We start from the raw sequence: 26,076 nt of genomic DNA on the forward strand, positions 1-26,076 counted from the left end.
TACGATATTTTTCTATACAAAAATGCATCATGACTTTTCCAACAGCCTATTATATGCTGGAGTGTACCTTTGACATCTCTCTTTGCTTTTATTATAAAACAAGTTAGTACACACACATCTTTTCAAAGACTTTAACAGCTTTGTTGACATGAAATTGACATGCAATAAGCTGCATGTGTTTAAATTATGAAATCTGATATAATTTGACATTTGCCTAGGTGAGTGAAACCACTGCTACTAGTACAACTATATATTCCTCACCCCCTAAAATTTCTTCATAGCCTTTTTGATTGTTCCGCTCTTGGGTCTTCCCTAGCCCATGTCTCCAAGCAGCCACTGTTATGCTATTTAATATTAAAGTCTTTTTTTCTAGAATTTTATATACGTGAAAGTATTCAGAATGCATTTGGCCAATCCCTGGGGGCCTGGTTTCTTTCTCCCCAAAGAATTAATTGAGGATTCATCCATGTTAAAGTATATGTCAATAAATAGTTTGCTACTTTTTATATTGAGTAATACTTGGTTGCATGGGTATGTAGCATGTCCTCAAGGTCATTTTGTTATAACTTTGATAAAAAAAAAAAAAGGAACGAACAGCCCTAGCCAGCTTTGAACACAAAACTGTATCGTTCAAACACCTAGTTTGTTAGCCATTGTTTCAAATAAAGTTACAGTTTACAAGAACCTACCCACAATATTAAATGTAGACAATTAACAAGTGAGTGGAATCTGGTCATTGTGTACCTACCTCTCGTTGATAGACATATTTTTAAGACTTATAGTATTTTTTTCTCTTTATTGGAGGAATTAATGGAGTACAGTCAACAGTAAAATAAAGTTGTTGGTACGTGTATAACATTTCTCAGTTTTCCACATAACACTCTAACCCCCCACTTAGGTTCTGTTGGGCCATCATGTTCCAGGATGTAAACACCCCACCTCAGAGTCCTTTACTTGGGTGCAATACACCAAACTCAGTCCAAGTTCTGCTTTGTGTTTTCCCTTCTGTTTTTATTTTTCAACTTCTGTTTATGAGTGCGATCATCCCATATTCATCCTTCTCTTTCTGGTTTATTTCACTTAACATGATTCCTTCAAGCTCCATCCAAAATGAGGTGAAGAAGGTGAAAGTTTTTATTGTTATTCTTCTTCTTCTTTTTTTTTTTTTTTTTTTTTTAGCCATTACAATTAAAGCTGCTCTGACCATTTGTGTCTTTGCATGACATATGGTTTAATTTCTCTTGGATAAATATTCAAGAATTAATAAAGAATATCTAAGAATTGAATGGATAGACTAAGCAGTATGTCCATGTTTAACTTTTGATGAGACTAGCAAACTGTTTTCCAAACTGGTCTCATTTTACATTCCCACCAACAGTACTTGAGCACTTCAGTTTTCTGATGCTCATGAACTCAGTATGATCTGTCTTTTTCATATTCGTTATTACGTTAGGTGTGATTTTAACTTCATCACCCTAAATGACTAGAGTTGTTGAACCATTTTAATGTACTTACTTGCTTGCTATCCATATATGTATTTTGTTTCTCTTTTTTTCCACCAGGATTATAGCTGGGGCTTGGTGCCAGCACTATGAATTGATCACTCCTTGCAACTTTTTTTTTCTCTTTCTTTCTATTTTATTTGACAGGATAGAAAGAAATTGAGAGGAGTGGGAGATAGGGAGGGAGACAGAAAGATGGTCTCATCTTCAGACCTGCTGCTTCACTGCTCATTAAGCTTCCCCCCCTGCAGATTGGAAGCAGGGCTTGAACCTGGGTCCGCAAGCATGGTGATGTGTACTCAGCCGGATGTGTCACTGCCGGGGCCCAGATGTGCCACTGCCCGGGTCCCTCTCTTCTCAAGTAAAGTATTATTCAGACCTTTTTCTCATGTTTTTATTGGACAAGCTTTACATGTTACTGTCTAGTGAGCTTTAATACATTCTGGATGCAAGTCTTCTAGTGGACACATGATTTGTGAGCATCTTCCCATAATATAATGCTTTCTGAAGTTCAGAATCTAGCTTATCAGCTTTCAATTTTATGGATAGTGATTTTAATGTTATAGCTAGGAGAGACTTACTTAACCCCAAGTCATAAAAATATTCTATGTTTCTTTAGACTTAGGACTATATGTTTTAGTTAATTTGGTATGTAGCACAAGACAGAGATTAATTATTCCTGTTGATTGTAGTAGTGGTGGTTGGTGGTAGGTTTTTTTTTTTATTAATATTTATTCCCTTTTGTTGCCCTTGCTGTTTTATTGTTGTAGTTATTGTTGTTATTGTTGATGTTGTTGATGGGTAGGACAGAGAGAAATGGAGAGAAGAGGGGAAGACAGAGAGGTGGAGAGACAGACAGACACCTGCAGACCTGCTTCACCGCTTGTGAATCGACTCCCCTGCACGTGGGGAGCCAAGGGGTCAAACCGGGATCCTTACTCCAGTCCTTGCACTTTGCGCCATGTGCACTTAACCTGCTGTGCTACCGCCGGAATCCCGGTGGTAGTTTTTTAACCCACGTATATCATTGTTCCAGACCATTTCCTGAATTCGTGTTTTCAGCTTTATTGAAAAATAATTGAGGGAGGTGGGGCACTTACGCACCAGGTTAAGTGCACAAATACAACGCGCAAGGCCCTGCTCAATGATACCAGTTTGAGCTCCCTGGCTCCCCACCTGCAGGGGGGTTGCATCACAAGGGGTGAAACAGATCAGCAAGTGTCTGTCTTTCTCCCTCTCTATCTTCCCCTCCCCTCTCAATTTCTCCCTGTCCTATCCACAAAACAAACAAACAAACAAAAAACCAAAACCCACAGGAGCAGTAGATTCATATTGCCAGCAATAACTCTGGAGGCAAAAAAAGAGAAAAAGAAGAAGAATTGATAATATATGTGTAGATCTGTTTCTGGACTATTTTTCATTGATATCTTTATAGTTGTGCTAATATCACATTACTGTTAGGAAGGGAGGGAGAAGAAACTGGTAGAAGTAATTATGTGTCTGAACACAGCTTTAGCTTCTGTTCATTTTCTTCTAATCTTGTCCTTGTGTAATGTCACATCAGCAGTGAGCAGTCCTTAGATGTTTGTCCTCAGAAAGCAATGAGGTCTTGTATTGAGCTTGACAGATAGTTCCCAGCGACTCCCTCTTCATCCTGCTTTTCTCATGTGATCTGCCCATCTTTCTATTCGTTTCTCATATATAATGTGTTTGTCAACTCTGGGTCCTGTAACACAATGCCATAATATAACACCAAGAACTGGCTAACTTAAAAACAGAAATTTATTTCTCATAGTTCTGGACACTGGGAAATGCACAATGCTTATAAATCTAGTTTCTGTGAGGGCTCTCTCTTCCTTGTTTGCAGATGGCTGTCTCACCACATCTCACATCTTCACATGGCTGTGTGTGTATGTGTGTGTGTGTGTGTGTTTTTCAAGGGCTTTGGCATCATGCATGCACTGTTTCACTACTCCTGTGCTGTTTTTTTTTTTTTCATGCAGACTGACAGAAACAGAGTGAGAGAGCTTTGCCAGTGAGCTATCTCTCTAGTACCAGATGGCTCTTTTTATTAGGCCATCAATCCTATATTAGGACCACCGCCTTATTCCCTCATTTTACTTTAATTTTCCAACTTCTTGAATCTCTGTCTCCAAATGCAATTGTGTCATGGCTAAGGCTTTGATATATACATCAGGGGGAGGGGAACAGTAGGTGAGGGACACACCATCCAGTCCTCTCATAGGGTTTTTCCTTAAGTGACAACTTGTGTTAAGAATTGAATCTTTTCACTATCTTGATTTTTTTTTTTTCACAACAATTAGCTTCTTTAAAGAAGTATATATTTTGGGCCTGTGAAATAGCTACTTGGATAGCGTGTTACTTTGTCATGTGCACGACTCAGGTTCTATAGCATTGAAGGAAGTTATGGTGCTGGAGTCTCTCTCTCTCTCTCTCTCTCTCTCTCTCTCTCTCTCTCTTTCCCTAATCTCTGTCTTTTAAAAAAATGTATACTTTGAAAGAGTAATATGTATAAAGTTCCAAAGTCAGCTAAGTATATTGTTTTAAGTATAAAACAACAAGAGTTTCCGTCACAGCCAGAAGAATTCACAGACATACATTACATACATATTATACATATATTGGCAGCCCTGAAGGGAGGTCCCAGGTTCAATTCCTGTTACCATCATAAGCCAGAGATGAGCCATGTTCTGGATGAATAAAAAAAAAATAAAAAAAGAGCAGGAGAAGACAGGATACAGAACTCTTATGGTGGGAAGTGTATGGTTGTACCTCCGTTATCCTACAATCTTGTTAATCATTATTAAGTCACTAATCAAGAAAAGGAGGAGAAGAAGAAAGCAGAAGAGAAGACGAAAAGGAGGAAGAAGCCTAGGAGGAGCAGGACAGAAGGAGGGAAAAGAGAGAGAAAAAAAAAAACCACCCAAAACCAGTGATAGTTGTGTGTGACTGAGAGCAAGAATCCTTCCTTTCTTCATCATGTAGTCTTTAAGCAGTTTATCTTTGATATTATTGATTGGGGTATGAAGCATTAAGTTTTACATATTAGTATTACATTCAGTATCCTTAATTCATGGGGTATGGAACATATGTTTGTAGTTAGCATGGATCATGGTATAAATTATTTGATAATAAACAAGGAAAGGAAATTCAGTGAGGCCCTTGTAAAAGATTTCTTCTTTGTACTGGTTCAGAAAACTAGTAGTTGGCAGCTAATAACACGTGGGAAAGGAGACAGTTGCAGAGTCATGTGTTTTAAAAACATTGGAGTAGGGATTAAGAAAGATCAGATGGGGGCTAGGTGGACATTCCTGACAGAGTGGCAGGAGATTTCAGAGGAAGATTTTCAGCCTGAGAAAAGATATTCTATCACCAAAGAAAGAAACAATAAAGAAAGGAGTCCACCTGTCCCAGGAACATAGTCCTAGTGTTACCGCTGAATAAGGGCTCCAAGCCTCTGACCTTCCTGTCTAGCACAGCCTGGCTCATGCTGCCACGATGACTTCTATGCCCTCTTTTTGCCATTAATCTATTCTTCCTGCTCCTTGATCTCTTTTTGAAATAATGTTGGAAATATACATTTAGATGACAGAAAATTTTCCTCTGCTCTAGACAGTAAGTTCCCAGTGCATCAGGTGACTAGCTCTTAGTAGGGAGGTTAAAATTAATGTTATTGAAATTAAAAAAATAGATTTATTTGGGAGATTAATAAGGGATCATTTAGCCAATACCTTTTTTAAAAAAATGAGTGAGACTCTAATTTTTGGAAACTGAGCAGACGGGATTTTGAGCGAAGTGAGCAAAGCTCTTGTCTTGGATATTGCCTAGATAGATTTTAATAAAACTTGGCATGGGAAATAAACCTGGAGCTGGGAGTCAGGCGGTAGTGCAGCGGGTTAAGCGCAGGTGGCGCAAAGCACAAGGACAGGCATAAGGATACCGGATCGAGCCCCCGGCTCCCCACCTGCAGGGGAGTCGCTTCACAGGCGGTGAAGCGGGTCTGCAGGTGTCTGTCTTTATCTTCCCCTCTCTGTCCCCCTCTCCTCTCTCCATTTCTCTCTGTTCTATCCAACAATGATAGCATCAATAACAACAACAATAACAACTACAGTAACAATGAAAAACAACAAGGGCAACAAGAGGGAAAATAAATAAATAAAATTAAATAAATAAATAAATAAACCTGGAAAGCTGTGTTTGAATCAGATGCCTGAATGTAATACTTCAGAATCTGTAGTATTCAAAAGTCCTGGGAAATCACTTGTTTTTTCAATATTTCCACTGGTTGGGTTTGCTGTAGTTACTTGCAGTCTGCTTTTGCTTTTATTTACCTGGATATTTTTAAAAAATGAAAATGAAAAAACGACCTGTGACGAAGCTCTAAATTGGGAGATGGGTGGTGGCACACCCAGTTTAACACACGTATCACCCTGTGCCGGGACCCAGATGGAGCCCCAGTGGGAAGTTAGACTAGTGGTGAAGCAGTGCTACTTTTCCTGTCTCCCGCTCCCTTCTCAATTTCTCTCTGTCCTAGCAAACAAAAAAATAATGATAAAATATAAAGAAAAAGTAAAGTCTTCCTTAAGAAAAAAATCTTTAAATCATCATTTTGGGGCCTGTCTTATAGCCTTTGTTGGGATGAAGAGAGATTAGAAGAGGAATGTAGGTACTTCATTCATAGATAAGGGAGAGGCAAAATGATCAATATTAATGTACTAGACTCAAAACTACATCGCTTAAGATGTGGGCAAAAATTACATTAATTTAATTTTGAAAATAAATTCTAAAGGTTATGGCAGCACAAGGTTAGAGTACAGTTTCAAGGGTGAGGGTAGATAGTATTATGTTTCTGCAAAGAGTCTCTCATGCCTGAGGCCCCAAAGTCCCAGGTTCAGTTCCCTGCACCACCACAAACCAGAGCTGAACAGTGCTCTGGAATTAAAAAAAAATGTTAGATACATAAGTACCACTGATAATTGGCTTTATTAAAGGAGGAATGTGGTATCACCATAGTATGCTAACCAGTGTCAAAAATAACTTCTGCTCAGAACTCTGAAGCAGAAAGGATATTAATGAGAATAGTGGGTGTTTTAAATCAGATGTTGATTTCACTTATACAGAGCATTTTCTTGGATTGCTCAATCTTCTTTATCTGCTAAGTCATAAGATGTAGATGTAAGATGCAGATGTGTTAGAGCCAGAAAAGGAATTCTTTTCTTTTCTTTTCTTTTCTTTTCTTTTCTTTTCTTTTCTTTTCTTAACTATTTTCTCCTTGCCTTCACTAATGTAAAAATGGAAAATGGAGGCTTTTATGTTGATTCTTAAAATGATAGCGCGCCAACGTGAGAATGACCATAGGAAGGTGGTCTCAATCTGTGTGCACCTGCAAAATTTATTTATTGTATCTCTCTAGCATTCTATAAAAGTGAGGTGATGATTTAATTAAGGGATAATTGTTGCCCAGTATAAGTTACTCATGCCTGATAAGGTTTCTGTCAATACATGATGTACTTAACTATATTCACAAGGACTAAAAGGTGACTTGGTTGAATGGAAGCATTAATTTGATTCATTGATAGGATTACAGAAACATTCTACCTGCCTTTTCTGGTTAAGTATTTTTCAGAAGGTAAAACACACACGTATACTAATTTATTTAAAGACTCCATACTTGAAGAAACATTTGTCTGTTATTTTTATACGTTATATCTTGGGGCTGAATGGTGATGCACCTGGATGAGCACACGTGCTACAATTTGCAAGGACCCAGGTTCAATCCCTGGTCCCCACCTGCGGGGGGGGGGGGGGGAGCTTCACAAATGAAGCAGTGCTGCAGGCGTCTCACTTTATCTCTCCCTCTCTATCTCACCCTATCTACCCTCTCAATTTCTGGCTGTTTCTATTCAATAAATTAAGCTAATAATTTTAAAAAAAAATACATTATATCTCAGAAAGTTTTGCTATGGTTATAGTGAACAATAAATATCAAATAATAATGAAACTTGTATATCTTCCATCTCATTTCATCAGTGCAAAATTAGTGTCCATAATGGGAGCCACCTCCTGGGTGGTGTTTTAAATAGAGCTGTTGAAACTCCTTCTGGAATTTGGTGTGCATGTGCTAGGGAAAGATTTGGAGAAAATAATCTACTTCTCAGGGAATAATATTTCTCAATTTGTCCACAAATAGTAATACTTGAGGAGACAGCTGACTTTCTTAGTGGGAAAATCCATCCATCCTCTAAAATGTCCTCATGTCAAGTGTTCCCCAGTCATGACACTAACACCTTTCCCTGCCCAGCGTCATGTTGCCTTGGATCAGCTCTAACTTTTCCTTAAGACTGTTGCTGAGCCCTACAGTGTTAGGACACAGGGTTTGCATTTGAGAAGCCCCAAGTCCCATCTCCAGCACTGCCAATAGCCAGAGTGGTGCTCTGGTCAAAACCAAAACAACAGTGACACCTGCTATAACTGCTGGAAGGGTTCAGAGAAGGAATCTATCACACCTGAATGCACGCAGCTAGAAGTGACAGTGTTTCTGTATGTATCAGATTTTTGCAAGCCCAGCCCAGCCCATTCCAGCCCAGGGTGTGTTTAGAGTAATAGATACCTTTCAATTTTTTTTTTTCCTCTAGGGTTGTCACTGGGGCTCGGTGAAAACAATATGAATCCACTGGTGGCCATTTTTTCTATTTTATTGGACCAGACAGAGAGAGATAGAGAGGAGAGGGGGAGATTGATATATCGATATATGGATAGATGGATAGATTGTGAAGCATCCGTCCTGCAGGTGGGGAGCTGGAGGCTTGAACTCAGATCCTTGTGTGTGTCCTTGTGTTTAGTACTATGTGTGCTTAACCGGTTGTGCCACCACTTAGTACTATGTGTGTAAATCTTGAAGCATTTTAGTCATATAGAACCATCCTTAGTAGCACTTGTTCTCACCTCATTTCCAACATGATTTAGAACTAGCTGTGGATTGTCAGCTCTCCTCACCAGATTGCCAGCCCTTTGAGAACAAGGACATCCTTGTCTATTCTTGTAATTCTCATCGAGCATAGCACCCAGAAAGCAGGATCTTAGGAAATACCTATATATTGGTATGGAGAGTAGGAAAAACAGAGTTTGGGAAGCAGATGTATAGATTGGGACCCAATCCTGACTTTATCTACTACCTTTGTAAGTCTTAGTCTCCTAAAACCAGGCTACACGTAGTCAAGTAATGAGGTTGGAGGCTGATATAAAACAAAATGCAAAAAATATACTCTGTGTGTGTGTGTGTGTGTGTGTGTGTGTGTGTGTGTGTGTGCAGACTATGCATTAGTCAGTCCTGTGCTAGATGCTGGACAACTTCAGATATGAAAAAGATAGACCAATTTCTTTTTGTTTCTTCTCTTAGACTATGAGGAGTCTAACATCATGATCTCCTTCTAAGTCATTTTGTGTTTCTGACTTGGAAGTATATGGCACTGGCATTAAATGAGCTGAATGGTCTCTAACCTCTTGTTTCTTTTGTGTGCATCCCCTCACCCTAACTACAAGAGAGTCTCCAGCCCACAGTGCTTCTATTCTTCACGATGTCGTGCCCATAGTTTTGTAGGCTTTGTCTTTAACTGTGTTGCTAGTATTCAGGATTTCAGAATTATTGGAGTGATGGTATAACATGCCAGCAAAATAAGAGTCCTATGGTAACAGAATGGGCCAGGGAGGTCACTAGGAGGTAGAGCATGAACCTTCCACATGACACCCCGGTTTCTGTGCATGGTGTCACACACAAAAAGTAGCAGAGGATTGGGAGAAGAGCTTATTTGGATAGTGTGCTACTGCTTTGTCATGCATATGACTTAAGGTTGAGCCCCGACTCCATTGCACTGAAGGAGGCTTCAGTGCTGTGGTGTCTCTCTCTCTCTCTCGGATAACTGAGTGGTACACTGATCTTTGTTTTTTACACATCCACTCTCTCACTATCATAAAATTAAGTAAGTAAGTAAGTAAGTAAATAATAAAAGTAAGTAAGTAAATAATAAATGCTATGCAAAAAATGGCTTTTATGCCTGAGGCTCCAAGGTTCCAGGTTCAATTCCAGGAAATCCTCTAAGCCAGATCTGATCAGTGCTCCAGTAAAAATAATGATAATAAAGGTAAACTAAAATAAATAAAACATTGGGCCAAGAAGGTAGCTAAGTGACAGACACATGTTGCTCATTTGTGAGGTTAGATCTCTCAACACTGATAGTAATAAATACATAGGTACATAAATAAGTAAGTAAATAGATAAATGAAACGATTCTTTGACATACTTTGCTCTTACAACTGGGATGACTAGTCTTAAAAAAAAAAAAAAAAACTATTCCTGGGAGGGTAGCAGTTTTATGAAGAAACTCAGCTCAGTCTAGTCAGTGATAGGGATAATGAATTCTGACCTGTGGCCAGGAGTGAAATGATTAGAAAATGTTAAAGTTCTGGGGGGTTTTGTTTGTTTTTCATATGTGTTTTCGGGATCTTATATATGCACATTTCCACTGTTTCCAAGCCTTCCCCCCCCAATTCTTTATTTCAGATAAAGTGAAAGACAGAGAGACAGAGAGAGAGGCAGAGAGAGAGAGACACAGAGAGGGAAAGATGTCACAGCACTGCTCCATTCAGAGTCAACCCCCTCGTGTTTTGGTTTTCGAGTGTGGTGCTGGCCACGTGCATGAGAAAGTATGTGCTCTGCTGGATCTCCCAGCACAAAACACTTTTTGTCTTCAACATTTTAACAATGAATTACTTCCCAAGCATCCTTCAAGTCCACCATAGTCAAAAGAGAATCTAATCAAGATTGCTAATTATGAAGACTCTTAGGGGTACACAGAACTGTGGTCAGTGCAGCATGGAATTGTAATCCTGTAATCTTAGTCTTTACAAAAACATTATTAAACCATTAGTCTGACCTTTCCCAGCCCTGCCCCATTAGGGAAAGATAGAAACAGGCTGGGAGTATGAATCGACAGCCAAGTCCGTGTCTAGCAGAGAAGCAATGAACAGAAGCGAGACCTTCTACCTTCTGCACCCTATTAATCTGCACTATTCCAGCCTTTAGGATCATGATAAGTCATCAGTTTGTTTGGCTTTGTATGTTAACTCTCTTTTCAGCCACCAGGTTCCAGATGCTAGCATGATGCCAACCAGACTTCCCTGGACAGACAAGCCTACCAATGTGTTCTGGAGCCCTGCTTTCCCAGAGCCCTTCCCACTAGGGAAAGAGAGAGAGAGAGGTTGGGAGTATGGATTGACATGTCAATGCCCATGTTCACTGAGGAAGCAATTACAGAAGCCAGACCTTCCATCTTCTGCATCCCACAATGACCTTGGGTCCATACTCCCAGAGGGATAAAGAATAGGAAAGCTATCAAGAGAGGGGATGGGATACAGAGTTCTGGTGGTGGGAATTATGTGGAGTTGTACCCCTCTTATCCTATGGTTTTGTCAGTGTTTCCTTTTTTAAAAAACAAAACAAACAAGCAAAAAAAAAAAAAAAAAAAGACCCTTAAGTCCATACTCCCAGAGGGATAAAGCATAGGGAAGCTTCCAATGAAGGGGATGGGATACTGAACACTGGTGGTGGGAACTGTATGGATCCTCCTGTTACCTTACCATCTTGCTAATAATTATGAAATCACTAATAAATTTTAAAAAGTTAAAGATTCTTATGTTGGTAGGATGATGTAAAGTCCTGCCATGTAGATATTTTGAAATTTATTTCTGATTTTATTAATCATTTCTTATTTTAAGAACATAGCTAATGTGTGACAGTGTTAGGGTTAAAAAATGTATTTTTCCCAATGCATATTGCTAGTTAAGTGGTAGGAAGAGGTGTGTGGGGGGGCACTCATGTATACAAGTGCATGTGCCTGTGGGCATACAGTGCTTATAAATTCACCATCTGTTATCCCCCAAAAGAAAACACTTGTACCCAGTGAAGTATTCACTCTAATTATTTGCAAATAAGCACTGTGTTGGTGATTTAATAATAATTAACAAGATTGTAGGATAAGAGGAGTGCAATTCCATATAATTCCCACCTCCAAGAGCTCTATATCCCGTCCCCTCCATTGGAAGGTTCCCTATTCTTTTTTATCCCTCTAGGAGTGTGGATGAAAATTCTTTATGGAGAGCAGAAAGTGGAAGATCTGTCTTCTGTAATTGCTTCTCAGCTGGACATGGACACGGGCAGGTCAATCCACACTCCCAGCCTGTTTCTATCTTTCCCTAGTGAAGCAGAACTCTGGAGAGGTGAGGTTCCAGGACACGTTGGTGAGGCCCTTTGCCCAGGGAAGTCAGGATGGCATCATCCTGTAGTGTCTGTCTAGCCCAATATATTAATTCCTTCTAGGAGCAAAGCATCAGGCTGGGGATATAACACAATATAGTTAGACTCTTGACATTTGAATGTTTGTAGACTATAAGAAATCCCCAAAGTCTAGGCAATATGATTTTTATTAAAAGTAAAATGAAAGTATTCAACTATCACAAAATGCTGAAGCTCCCCAAACTTAGTTCTACACCCAATTCTTTTCTTCTCTCCCAAAGTTTGTTACCCTCTGACATTTAAAAAATCATTCGTCTTCATTAGTAGTAACTTAACAGTGATTTGCAAGATTCTCAGATTTTAAGGATATATTTTTCACATTCACAGGTGTGTGTATGTAATTTAGCACACTCACCACCAAAGTCCTGTGATCACTGCCTGCCATCTCACAGTTTTGTTATGTTCCAGAGACTGATCACAGGGCCACATGTGTGAACTCATAAATTCTACCGCTGAGCCACCTCCCAGACGATTAGTTATCATATATATATATATATATATATATATATATATATTCCCCCTTTATTCTCTATCCAATAAATAAAAAGACCTAAAGAGAGAGAGAGAGAGATGCTATATCTGCAATGGTTCAAGTCCCAAGACTGTTCTTCACTTCTCTGTCTTTTCTTAAAAAAAAAATCAATCTGATATGCTTACCATCTTCACATATAATCACTTAACTTATATCTTCATTGTTCACAGATAAAAATTCAGAATCCTTAAAATGACCTCCATGGCTCTTGGCTATATTATTCCTGCCACAGAGGTGACAATAAGCTTCACCTGACGTCATACAATCAACTTCTGGCTTCCTTCACCTCAAAGTAAACTTCCACTGAAAACCTCCTCTTACCCCAAACCATCACAGTAGAGAGTTCTGTCCTTCATAGAACTGACAGGATGTGCAGCTGTGTTTTCAGTTGTATGATTACTGCTGTCTAACCCCACAGGAATGTAGCTGCAAAGAGTAATTGCCATGTCTGGTTTGATCACCAATGTATTTATTCATTCCTAGCGGAAAGGTTAATTGAGACTTTGTCCTGAAGAAATCCCTTAGTCCAGCCAGGTCTTCGGGAATCTATCTTCTAGGCAATCGAGAACCTTTGAAGACATTTAAAATGGAGGAGTGAGGTGAATCACCTTGGGTGAGGTGTAGAGAGAGTCAGTAAAATATCCTGGATGATCCAGAGACAGTTCAATAAACAGTTTAATCCAGAGTGGAAAGTGCTGCTATGAAAACCTGCATGGACTTCTCAGATTCAGGGGAAATCACAACTAAACTACATAGCTGATGGAGCCAGAAAATGTATCACATTGGAATTGGCACTGGAACGTGAAAGAAAGGGACAGTTTTGTCAGGTAGAGACTAATGAGGGTGCTTTGTAAGTGACTGGAACAGGGCTTGCAAAGGTCCAGAACTGTTGGGCTGCATTGCAGGGGAGAGAGAAGGGATTGGATCGGAGAAGAAACACAAATCTTTATTCACACGGACACCTCAGAGTTGGGTGAGAGCGCAGCAGTTCGGGCAAAATGGTCGCCTCCCGCTACGCGCAGCAACCCTTCTCTGCGTCCCATCACTGAGGTGAAAAGTGGGCAAGAGAGAGAGAGGGGAAGAAGCAGAAGAGATTTTATAGGAGAAATTCCAGAAGTGACAAGTCGGGACAGGATTGGCTAGGAAACAAGGCACTCCGGGAATAGAGTTTCTTGCGGGAACTGACAATACCCTGAGGGGACAACATGGTGGAACAAAGCACTCCAGGAATAGAATTTCAACTCTTGCAGGAATTGACAATACCCTGAGGGGACAACATGGTGGATGTGACCGCATCTGCACAATTTCCCAACATCTCCCGCTTTCCTTTTATCTAACGGCCACAGTATAGGAATTTTAGAGTGGAGCAGGCTTAAATGTTTTTTTGTTTGTTTGTTTTTTGTTGTTGTTTTTAAGGAATGCCAAGCTCTGGATGTTTCTGTGGGGGAGGGAAGACTTACATAGCTGCCAACCTTGTGAGATTTATGTGTCCTCCCTGTGCTCAACCCCTCTGTAGAGAGAGAGACTTACCTGGAGGGACTCATCTCATAGGTTAAGCTCTGCCAGGCTCCACCATCTCCTCACAATTTTTCTACATCTTTCCCTATCTTTCTATCTAGTCATCGCATTAAAATGGGTCAATGTCTGTAAAAGACTCCATCTGTGACAGAGGAATAGTAGTGTAGAGGTGAGCAGAAGGGAAGGTGGGAGGAGATGAGAAAAGAGAGGTACTTGGGTCCAGCTGCTTATCATACTGTGGGCCACTGGACCACTCTTAATATCTCTGGATTTAAGAGTACACGAGGTTTAAGAGTACACGAGGGCCAGCAAGACATCTTACATGGGAGGATGCCTTTTTTGTCATGTATGTGATCCAGATTCAGGTATGACCCCCCACTGCACTAAGGGAATCTCTGATACTCTCTCTGTCTGAAAAAAGTTGGCCAGGAATAGCAAAAACCAGGTTATGACCAAAAAATAAATAAATAAAGATGATGAAGAGTACATGCAGAAACCTTTTTTTATTAAATGTCTGATGGTCGCATCAGGAAAGCAATCACTGGGGCAGTGATATCTTCTAAATCCAAGAGACATAATAGTGATCATGGCTCTGAAAGAGGAACGGGGGTCTGAGGGGAGAGAGGTCTGGGTTCCATCAAGCTGACCCAGGCTTGGTCATGACAGCCATCTGGATTTGTGTTTTTCAGTTCCATGGAAAATGGGAGGCCGCCTGATCCAGCAGACTGGGCTGTAATGGATGTTGTCAATTATTTCCGCACAGCAGGATTCGAGGAGCAAGCTAATGTTTTCCAGGAACAGGTAACACCACGGTGCAGAGAAACAAATGATGAGCACTGTTCCCTTCCCTGAGGTGTGGGTAGTAGGGAGCGAGGAGGAAGAGAACCAGAGACTAAGTCACAGCTACAGGAAGGAGGACTGGAGCTCATTTAAATCCGTATCATCTGAAAGATGAAACAGCCCTGTCTTCAACACAAACACACCGAGGAGAAGAAAAACAGATAAGGGGCAGGGAGGACAAAATAAAATGGGCAAGCCTTTCTGAAATGTGCAATGCCACCTGCTATGGAACTTGATGCCACCTGAGCTATTAAGCCTCCTCCAATTTACCTTCCAGATCCTTTGCAAAGTAGTGTAGAAAGAGCAAAGGGGAAAGAATCAAAGCCAGATTCTTCTAACTGTGACTGCAGCCAAGTTACCCCATCTCTCTGAGTCGTGGTCTCATATTTACAACCTGAGGCTGTCAGTGTCTAGCTTGACAGGATGATGTTATTGCGAGGATTGAGGTGCATTGATTACTTGAGACATGGGCTAGGTCCTGGCACAGTGTTGGTACCCTCTTTCCTATCTGTTCACCCCCTCCCTCAGGTATAGGGTTGGTATGGAAAAAAAGAGAAGGGAAGATCAGGGGTTCCTCCCCACTATATGGGTGATGCCTGACTCCATTTTCCAGACTGAGTCTGCTCTGTAGGGATGGGGCTTCAACGAGCTTGGACCATGAGGACACACATTGTGGTCCATACCAGAGCAGCTCTGTAGAAAATCACAGAGTTTCTGTCTTTCTAACAAGGAAGGCTATAATCTGAATATATATATATATATATATATATATATATATATATATATAATAAAACATTATAATTAAGGTTGGGTGGTGGCACACTTGGTTGAGTGCACATGTTATAATGCTCAAGGGCCCACGTTTGAGCCCCCATCCACACCTGCAGGGGGAAAGCTTTGTGAGTGATGAAACAGTGTTACAGGTTTCTCTCTCTCTCTCTTTCTCCTTCTCTGTCACCCCCTTCCCTCTTGATTTCTGGCTGTCTCTATTCCAATGAATAAGTAAAGATAATAATAAAAAAAAGAAACAAAAATATCATGATATAATTGAGATAATGATAAACTGAAGGACTATTGTCTGGCTGGGTTATCTACATCCCTTGAACCATTTCTTATTCTCTCAAGTTGGGTTTGGTTAGGAGAATTTTTCTAGTACTATAAATACCAGTCTCCAGCTCACTTCAACTCGTATTTCCTTCCGCCTGATCCTTGTACATATATGCTTGTAAATTTGGGCGGAGGAAGCCAAAAATAGCAACATAAATCGATTCACACCCACCATAGTCACTAAAATTAGAAAGACTCATAAATCCAAATGTTCATCAAACTGTGGAGCGAACACACTCTCCTACATTGTTGATGGCAGTGTAAGATAAACACTCAGATATCTCCCTCCATGATCCAGCAATTTCATTCCATAATGTCTACCCAAAGGAAGTGAAGCATATGTCCGTGAAATATTTGTACAAAACTGTTCTCAGTAGCTTTATTCTTAGCAGCTTTATCTATTCAAAACTGGAAGCCAAGATGTACATCAATAGGAGAATGACTACACAAACTGTGGTGTAGTCACCCAAAGAAACACTGACATGTACACAAGTTGGATGAGTCTTAAAACACGCTGAGAGAAGTTACGCATGAGAAAGCTCATACTGAACTGTGTCTGTCTTCATTTGTTTGGCTTTCTGTAACCAAACATACCTTAAACAACAAAAGAAGTTACTTCTTACAGATCTGGAAGCTCTAAAATTAAAGCATTAGCCTACTGGATGTCAGGCAAAGACCCACTCCCTCAACAATTGTGTTTTCCACCTGGACAAAGAGATGACAAGAACTTCCTTAAACTGCCCCCCCCTTTTTTTTTTTATCTTTTTGCACTAATTCCATCCATAATACCTCAGCCTCATGACATAACCAGATCCCAAAGGACTTTGACATTCCTTAGGAGTTCGGTTTCAATGTATGAGTTTTATTTATTTATTTATTTATTTATATTGATTTAATAATAATCAACAGGATGGTAGGGTAAGAGGAGTGTAATTCCACACAATTCCACATCCCATCCCCTCCATTGGAAGTTTGCCTATTGTTTATCCCTCTGGGAGTATGGACCCAGGATCATCATGAAGTGAGAAGGTAGAAGGTCTGGCTTCTGTAATTACTTCTCAGCTGGACATGGGTATTGGCAGGTGGATCCATACTCCCAGCCTGTTTCTATCTTTCCCTAGTGGGGCAGGGCACTGCGGTGGTGGGGCTCCAGGACACATTGGTGAGGTGCTCTGCCCAGAGAATTCAGATTGATACTATGGTAGCATCTGCATCTTGGTGGCTGAAAAGCATTAAGATATAAAGTAGAGCAGAGGGTAGATAGCATAACAGTTATGCAAACAGACTCTCATGCCTGAGGCTCCAAAGTCCCAGATTCAATCCCCCGCCCCACCACAAGCCAGAGCTGAACAGAGATCTGGTTAAAAAAAAAAAAAGATATAAAGTAGAAGAAATTGTTTAATAATAAGGAAACCCAAAGATAAGAATATAGCGGATGAGATTTGGGGTCTCTGTTTTGGAAAAAGCTAGTTAAGTCTATTTTAGGTAGATTCTAAGGGGTCCATGACTTGACTAATTTTTTCCTGAGTCTGACAACTAACATGCAAGTGGGCTAAAGGTTCAATGTTTAAGTTTTATAGAACTAAAGCATTCAGACCATAGGAATTCCATATAGGAAAAGATTAAGAGAAAAATACACCAAAAAAAATGATTCTGTTATGAGTAGCACATGTAGGGCAGCTTAGGGAATTGACATCAAAGGATTTCAGGAACAATTTTTTTTGCTATGTGAGCAGCTGGCAGTGACTGGGCCTGGTACATAAGAGAAAGAAAGTGTGTGTGTGTGTGTGTGTGTGTGTGTGTGTGTGTGTGTGTGTGTGAGACAGAGGGAGGGAGGAATAAAGAAAATGCATCCTGGTGTATCCGTTAAGAGTGTATATGTTATAAGGTATAAGAACCTGGACTCAAGTACCCCACCTTCTGGGGGGAAGCTTGTGAAGCTATACAGCTGTTCTCTCTCTCTCACCCTATCTCCTCCCCCTCAATTTATCTGTCTCCAGCAAATAGATAAAATATAAAGAAGGGGGGAAAAATGCATCAATGGTACTGAAAATCGGAACAATGTCTGCATATGGCTAGGTGGGAGCAAAGAAAATGACTGGGAAAGGGGACCGAAAGGACTTTCTGGTGATGGTGGTAATATTCTGTCTCGATAGGGGTTGAGTTCCGAGTATATACACTGACTTCTGTATATGCCAAGTGTTTGCAGCAGTGCTTACTTGTACACTGCATAACCTATACATTTTAACCTCTTAAGGAAAAGAACTGAAAATTAATAGACAGCTAATATCAACGTATTGCTGGGAGAAGTAAACTGCCACATGCTACTAACTCTGAACTGGGTCAAAATCTGGATTGACTATTGGGCAGGGGTGTAAGTAGAGAGGTTTATGACAAAATATCATAGGAACTGTGTTTCTGTTTTATTTTGTTACCAGGCTAATTATTCGGTGGCTGAACTATGAATCCACTGCTACTGGTGGCCATTTTTTCTTTCTTTTTTTCTTTTTGTTTTTACTTGAGAGGACAGAGAAATGGAAAGGGGAAGGGAGATATAGAGGGAAAGAAAGAGAGACACACCTGCAGTACTGCGTCACCACTTGTGAAGCTCCGCCACCCCTGCAGATGGAAACCAGAGGCTTGAACCCAGGTCCTTGGACATGGGTATGTGTGTGCTCAACCCAATGAGCTATTACTCCGCACCTGGTACTGTGTATTATAGAGTCTATGAAAGAGAAATACTTCAAAAAAAAAAAAAAAAAGGAACCTAGGTCATGAGAATGTAGATGTTCATTGTAACAGTCTTACAAATTGATAAGTGTTTTTGCTGAACTGGGACCTCTTGCAAGCATCATTTCACAGTTTTTTGTTTGTTTGTGTGTGTTTGTTTTTGCCTCCAGGGTTATTATTGGGGCTGGGTGACTGTACTACAAATCCACAGCTCCTGGCGGCCTTTTTTTTTTTCTTTCTTTCTTTTCTTTTTTTTTCCTTCATTTTATTGGATAGGACAGAGAGAAATTGAGAGGGGAGGGGGAAATAGAGAGGGAGAAAGATAGACACCTGCAGACCTGCTTCAGCACTGCACTTACACTGGTCCTTGTGCTTAGTACTATGTGTGCTTAACCCGCTGAGCCACCACTCAACTCCTCCCTCCCCCAACTGCTTTTTTATTTTTTTGACTAGAAAGAGTGGTAAAGATATAGAGAGGGAGAGATGCCACATCACTGGAACATCTCCTTGTATGCTGTTGGGCTCCCAATGTGATACTGGCTCTTGAACCTTGGATATATATATATGCATAGCATGGTACTACCTGGTAAGCAATCTCTCCATCCCTGAAAATTTTTTACAATAAATTTGTGGAGGAAAAATAGCTTAGTTTGGAAAGTGAAAGTCTAATCGATGGAACATGTTTTATTTTGGTATTTAATTGTCTAATGCCTGTTTGTGTTATTGCAGTTGAGTCACTCACTTAGGAAATTAAATGTAAATATTATCGTGAAAGGTTAACAACAACAATGACCAAAAAAAAAAAAAAAAAAAAAAAAAGGCTTAGCTAAAAGGTTCCTTGGCCAGCTTCCCAGACGCCCAAAGGCATTCTTCAGACAGGGTTGCTCTGAGGAGATGCAGTGGTGTGGGGGAGCGGACTTTTCCTTGAGCCACCTGCATTCTGTGCAGAACCTCAGAAGCAGAGCTGCTCAGCAGCAGCCCTTCATCCAGGGTTAATATCATTCTGGCATTAGGACCTTCTGAAGTGAAAAGGAACAAACTCTCCCAAAAACTTTTCTGAAGAAATCCTTTCAGAAAGTATCTTCATACTGTGTTGAGCCATTCGACACCAGAGCTGGCTGCACTAATTCATTTTATAAGGAACTAGAGTTTTTCTTTTCCTTTTTTTTTTTTTTAAAAAAATTATATTAGTGATTTAATAATGATTAACAAGATTGTAAGATAACAGGAGTACAATTCCACACAGTTCCCATCACCAGAATCTTGTGTCCCATATTCTCCACAGGAAGTGTCTCTATTCTTTATCCCTCTCTGGAAGTATGAGCCAGAAGTCTTTAATGGGGAGCCAGAGGAGGAAGGTCTGGCTATGTAACTGCTTCTCTGCTGAATGTGGACATTGGCAGGTTAATCCATACCCCCAGCCTGTTTCCTTTTATGGTGGGGTAGGGCTCTGGAGAGGTGAGGTTCCAGGACACACTGATGAGGTCGTCTGCCTGGGGAGGTCAGTATGGAGTCATGGTAGTGTCTGCAACATGGTGGCTGAAAGGTGGTAAGATTTAAAGTAAATTGTTCAATAAACAGGAACCCAAAGGTAGGGATAGAGCAAACGAAACTAGGGGTCTTTGTGTGGGAAGAAACTAAGGAAGTCTGTTTTAGGTATAGGGAACTGGAGTTTTCAAGCATAGTCTAGAACTTCAAGTAACTTCATTTTAATGGTAGGTTGGTGGCTGGGAGCAAGAATCTGTCTTCACTATTCTCCAGAAGTATTCCACATCTTTCTCCTGTATAAAATTCTTTTCTTTCTTTCCTCAAAGGGTTAGAGGGTGAGGGGCCAGGCGGTGGCACATCTAGTTAAGCGCATACATTATAGTGCTCAAGGACCCAGGTTCAATCCCCTGGCCCCCACCTTCGGGGGAAAAGCTTCTCAAGTGGTGAAGCAGGGCTGCAGGTGTCTCTTTATATCTTTCTCTCTCTACCTTCTCCTCTCCTCTCAATTTCCCTCTTTTTCTGTCCAACAATATATATATATATATATAATTAAAATTAAAAAAAAATAAAGGAGATAGAGGGTGAGTAGGGAATCGGTGGTCCGACTCAGAATGATAAAACAATTAGCTGCAGTGATTTTTCAGGACGGTCCAAATAAGATTGGGTCTCAGCATCTTTCCCACCGCTATGCTTCAAAAACCTGCAGTGTTTTACCTTCTAGGATCTTCCTGGCATTGAACTTCAAGCAGTTAACAGTCACTCACGACGTGTATCCCAGGTGGGAACCACCCTCATCCAAACAGGGTGTATCTTCTAGATCTCACCAGCTGAGAAGCAACATGAAGCACACAACTTAAACCTTCTAATGGTAGGCTTTTCCCTGCCAATCAATGTGCCCCGGTATGGTTCCGTAGCCCCCATGTCCACTTGGTCGATTCCAAATTATATTCCTCCATGAGGATCATTTCTGAAACCATCCGTTCCACCCCGGTTCCATGGCTGCCAGTTCTTAGCAACATCGCCCCGCCAGATATTCGTCGGGATGCGGCATCATCTAAGTTCATTTCCCATGTCTACGCTCGACCGGACCTGCCAATATACTCGGATATCTTCGCCCACCCTGTCCAACGCTTGACGTCTCGTCACCCAATCTGGTCCCCTACGCCTACACTGAACTTCTCTGTTCCAGACTCTTGGAAACAGAGCTGGCAGTCAGCTGAGGTAAAGAACAAACACCTCATCACAGACCCCTGCAAGCATCAACCCGGCTTTGATCTAGCATGTTATGATTGGGTCCTCCTCAATCGCTATCGAACAGGTCATGGCCGGTGCGCCGCTATGTTCCATCACTGGGGAGCCAGAGATGACCCGAACTGCCCCTACGGCTCCAGACAGACTATGACCCACATAGTCAACGACTGCCACCTCTCCAGATTCAAAGGAGGTCTCGAAACTTTACATCAGGCTCAACCTGACGCTGCTGACTGGCTACGGAAGAAGGTCAAACGCTAGAAGAAGAATGAAGCCTTTGAGCTCCCACTCGCTCCTTACCTGCAGGGTTGGGGGGGTGGGGGGCACTTCATGAGTGGTAAAGTGGGTTTGTAGATGTCTTTCTCTCTTTTTCTGTCTCCCTGCTCTCTCTCAATTTATCTCTGTCCTATCTAATAAAATAATAATAATAATAATAATAATAATAATAATAATAAGCAACAAAGGGTAGCATGGCTACCAGTGAAGTATTTTCTTGACTATTGTAGGACTGCACGTTTAAGTCCTCTCGCACATTTGTACATGGAAATCCTAACTCCCTGGATTGCACAGCCAGGAACATTTGGAAGATGACTAGATTTAGATGATGATATAAGGGTGGTAGAGTCCTCATGATGAGATTTTTTCCCCCAAGAGGAAGGAACCAGAGATCTTGTCTTTTCCTTTTCTCTCATGAGGACAAACAATCTGCAAACCAGAAAGATGGTCTTTATACCAAGAACTCAACTATATGGATTGCAGCTTCCAGAACCGTGAGGGAAAAAAAAAAAAAAACCTCTTGTTGAAGTCCCATCCTATGGTATTTCACTACAGCAAACTGAGCTTACAGAACCAGCACCGACACAGATGCCCCAGTCATCAGCCCTCAGGGGAACGGACTTGTAGGGGATCATCCATCTTCATGGCTGGTCTCAGTATGTAACTGAACACGCTCTTGCTTTTGCTTTTGGTGTCTACGGTCCTGCCACCCTAAAAACGCTCAATCTCTAGCAGTTCCCCCCACCCTTTGAAGATGCCCATCTGTGAAGCAAGATTTATCCAAAACGAAGGGGATGGGTCCCACGTTCCTGTACTGTGGAGAGGCAGCTGGATTAAGCTGGCATCTCTGCAGAAGCTCTCGCCATGTGCACTTAACCCGCTGCACTACCACTCGGCCCCTGCAGAAGCTCTCTTTCCCTGTGCAGGCAAACGACCACATGACAATAATCTCTTAAAAATTTTTTTAAAACTTTTTATATTGTCTCATTTATTTATTTATTGGATAAAGACAGAGAGAAATCAAGAGGAGGCAAATAGAGAGGGAGAGAGGTAGAGAGATACCTGCAGGCCTTGCTTCACCATTCATGAAGCTTCCTCCCCCACAGGTGGGGACCAGGGACTTGAACCTGGGTCCTTACGCTGTGTAATGCGTGTGCTTAACTAGGTGCACCACTGCCTGGCCCTACAGTGATCTCTATTAAGTTTCTCTCCGGTGCAGTTATCTCCATTAAGTTTTCTTCTGGTGAGTCTCTTCAGGAGCCACAACCACATGCCAAAAGAACTCTCAAGAGGGAAAGCCCAAGTCTCTGTCCAGACCCCCTTCGCTACCCTCACCCTGCCTATAACCCAGTGTCAATAGTGGGTGCATTTTTTTTTCCTGTTTGTATTACGTCTGCTGATTGGTCCCCTTTCACAACCAATGGTGTCACTTCCTTTTGAGTTTATGTCACCAGGGCTGCACCTGTTCACCAGGTGTGGATTCTAGCCCACTGGCCTCATTAACATGGTATTGCAGAGGCTTCACGGGTTCACTAGACCTGGAGGCAGTGGGAGCCCTTCTAGAGACTGCAGTGATTGCTGCTTTGCCAATCTCTCTTGCCACTGACATCATGGGGCAGTGGCTCTTAAGTTTCCCTAGCAGACAGAACTTTTATAGGTTGCGGTGAAGAACCTGAGCCAAGAATCATTTATCCTGGTTCATTACTCCTGAGTGATTTGCTCACTGGATGAAGCTGAAGCATTTGTCTTTCAAGGACTCAAGTTTCTGTCAAGTAAATGTTGGCCCAAACAAGCAGAATGTTGCTCAAGTTCCTACTTTAAGAGTCAGATGTTACCATGGTACTAGCCTCTGTCAGGTATGATTTTGGTACACAGCTTAGGGCACAAAGCTTCTTGAGGGACTGTACATATTCAGTTGAATTTTTGTAACTATATGATTAAAAAAAAAAATTGGCACATGCTGATAAAAAATAGGTTGCCTGATTTTTAAGTGTCAAAAGTAACTTCTGGAATTTAAGTTCCTAAGAATTTGATTGACTGATGATTGATTTGATTTTTTTTAACAACACCACTATTCACCTCTGACTGGAGGAGGGGGGGTGCCCGGGGTGCTGCTGAGCAGGCAAGAAATCCTTTTGCATAACTATTATATCATCTCCTCCACCCTAGCTTTATGTTTACAGAGAGCACCTTTGGGACTAACCTCACTTAAAAGACACCTCCACCTTCATCACATAGAACATTTAGGACAAGATTTTCATTGTCGGTTTCTGGAAGCTGAAGAAGTACCATTTTCTGGTGTAAAGTCAACTCTATTGGCAGAACCTTTTCTTACCAGTCAAGGAATTCTGACAGTCCACTATCAGCAACTTCGCCTCTTAAAGTAGACCACGATTGGAGAACACAAAAACATTTCTGCCCCTTGTAGCATAGGTACCTCATTCCTGTGTTTTCCTCTGTTTGACTCACAATATTCAGAATACATATGACAGTGGCCTACCATTTAATGAGTGCCATGTAATTCATATTTTTTATTGTCCTTGAGAATGGATGCCATTAGTGATTTTGTTTCTAGAAAACTCCATGTCTCTGAGATCATCTCTTTTCACAGTGTCTTGATAATACATAGCACATGGTGACAAGTTAATTTTGCTCTATTGATGCTCCACTTTCTCCACACCACCTGATTAATAATAGTATTTTTACTCCGAAATGCCCAATTGGGTGTTTAAGTCATTTATTCGAAGTGCATCCCCCCCCGGTACTATAAAGTATATATTTAGTTATTTAACGTATAGTCATCAGGATTATTGCTGGGGCTCAGTGCCTTCTTGAGGAATCCATTGCTCCCTGTGGCCATGAAATGCATTGCCTGTCAGGTGGTTAATTTTGATAGGTGTCTGAGGTCATCAACTTAATAAATAAAATAAAATAAAATTTACTGCTTCCACTTACCAAGTACCTTCCTAAACTACCTCAATGGAATACAAAAGGGACAATCATCAGAGCATCCAGAGTATAGCATCCTAAATCATGAGCACATGAAACTCAACTATAGTGAATTAGGTGAATATTTGGGGCGGGTGGATATTAATGGTTTATAGTAAATACAGTTGTTAATACATGAGTAAAATTTATCAGTTTTCTGCAAAATACTGACACACACACACACACACACACACACACACACACCACCTACGTCCTTCTGTATCATCATGTACCAAGACCTGAAAACCCCCTGTCCCCAAGTCCTTTGCTTTAGTGTAATACACTAAACCCAGTCTTAAGTTCCACTTTGTGTTTCCCGTTTCTGTTTTTATTTCTCAGCTTCTATCCATGAGGGACGAATATCTCATATTCCTCCTTTTCTTTCTGGCTTATCTTACTTAACAGAATTCCTTCATGGTCCATCCAAGATGAGGTGAAGAAGGTGAATTCATCATTCTTAATAGCTGAGTAGTATTCCATTTTGTATATATACCACACCCTTCTTAGCCATTCAACTGTTGTTGGACACTTTTGTTGCTTCCAAGTTTGGACTATTACAAATTTGCTACTGTGAATACATATTACATATCTCTTCAGATGAGTTTTATTCCTTAGGATATATCCCCAGGATTGGAATTGCAGGGTCATAGGGTATGTCCGTTTTTGGCCTTCTGAGAGTTTTTCAGACTATTTTCCACAGATGTTGAGCCAATTTACATTCCCACCAGCAGTGCAGGAGGGTTCCTTTACCCCTGCAACCTCTCCAGAATTTGTTGTTACAATCCTTTCTGATGTATGACATTCTGACGGGTGAAATGATATCTTATTATTGTCTCTATATGCATTTCTTTGACAATCAATGACTTGGAGCATTTTTTTCATATGTCTGTTAACCTTTTGGATCTCTCCTTTGTTGAATATTCTGTCCATATCCTCTCCCTACTTTTGTTTGTTTGTTTTCAAGATTTATTTATTTACTTTTAGTTATTTTTATTTATTTATTGGAGAGAGACAGCCAGAAATTTAGATGAAGGGGGAGATAGACAGATAGAGAGAGAGAGAGAAAGAAAGAGAGACCTGCTACACTGCTTCACTAGTGAAGTTTTCCCTCTGCAAGTGGGGACCAGGGGCTTGTACCCGGGTCCTTGTGCATTGTAACATGTGCACTCAATCAGGTGCGCCTCCACCCAGCCCCTCCTCTCCTTACTTTTGGATGGCGTCATTTTTTTTTTAATTGCTGGGTTTGATGAGCTCTTAATATATTTTGGTTATTAGGCTTTTGTCTGATGCATGGCATGTAAAGATCTACCATTCTGTAAGGAGTCTCTTTTTGGTGGTGGTGGTTTCTTTTGCTGTGCAGAAGCTTTTCAATTTGATGTAGACCCATTGGTTTGTTTTTGTCTTCCTTGTAATTGGACTTGATTCATTGAAGATACCTAAAAAACTTTGATAGGAGAGTTCTGCATATATAT

The 26,076-nt window shown here is 40.9% G+C and overlaps 1 protein-coding gene across 7 annotated transcripts in view; it reads left to right on the forward strand.

The window, feature by feature from the left end:
• The window catches only part of SAMD13 (sterile alpha motif domain containing 13), a 53,836-nt gene that overhangs the window by 10,637 nt on the left and 17,123 nt on the right, over positions 1–26,076 (forward strand). For all 7 annotated transcript variants that reach the window (XM_007524729.2, XM_060202254.1, XM_060202257.1 and 4 more), the window contains exon 3: positions 14,614–14,725. In XM_007524729.2, coding sequence (XP_007524791.1) covers positions 14,614–14,725 — 112 coding nt within the window. The remainder of the gene's footprint in view (positions 1–14,613; positions 14,726–26,076) is intronic.

The sequence above is a fragment of the Erinaceus europaeus genome, chromosome 11, assembly GCF_950295315.1.
Source record: "Erinaceus europaeus chromosome 11, mEriEur2.1, whole genome shotgun sequence".
NCBI classification, from domain to species: Eukaryota; Metazoa; Chordata; class Mammalia; order Eulipotyphla; family Erinaceidae; genus Erinaceus; species Erinaceus europaeus.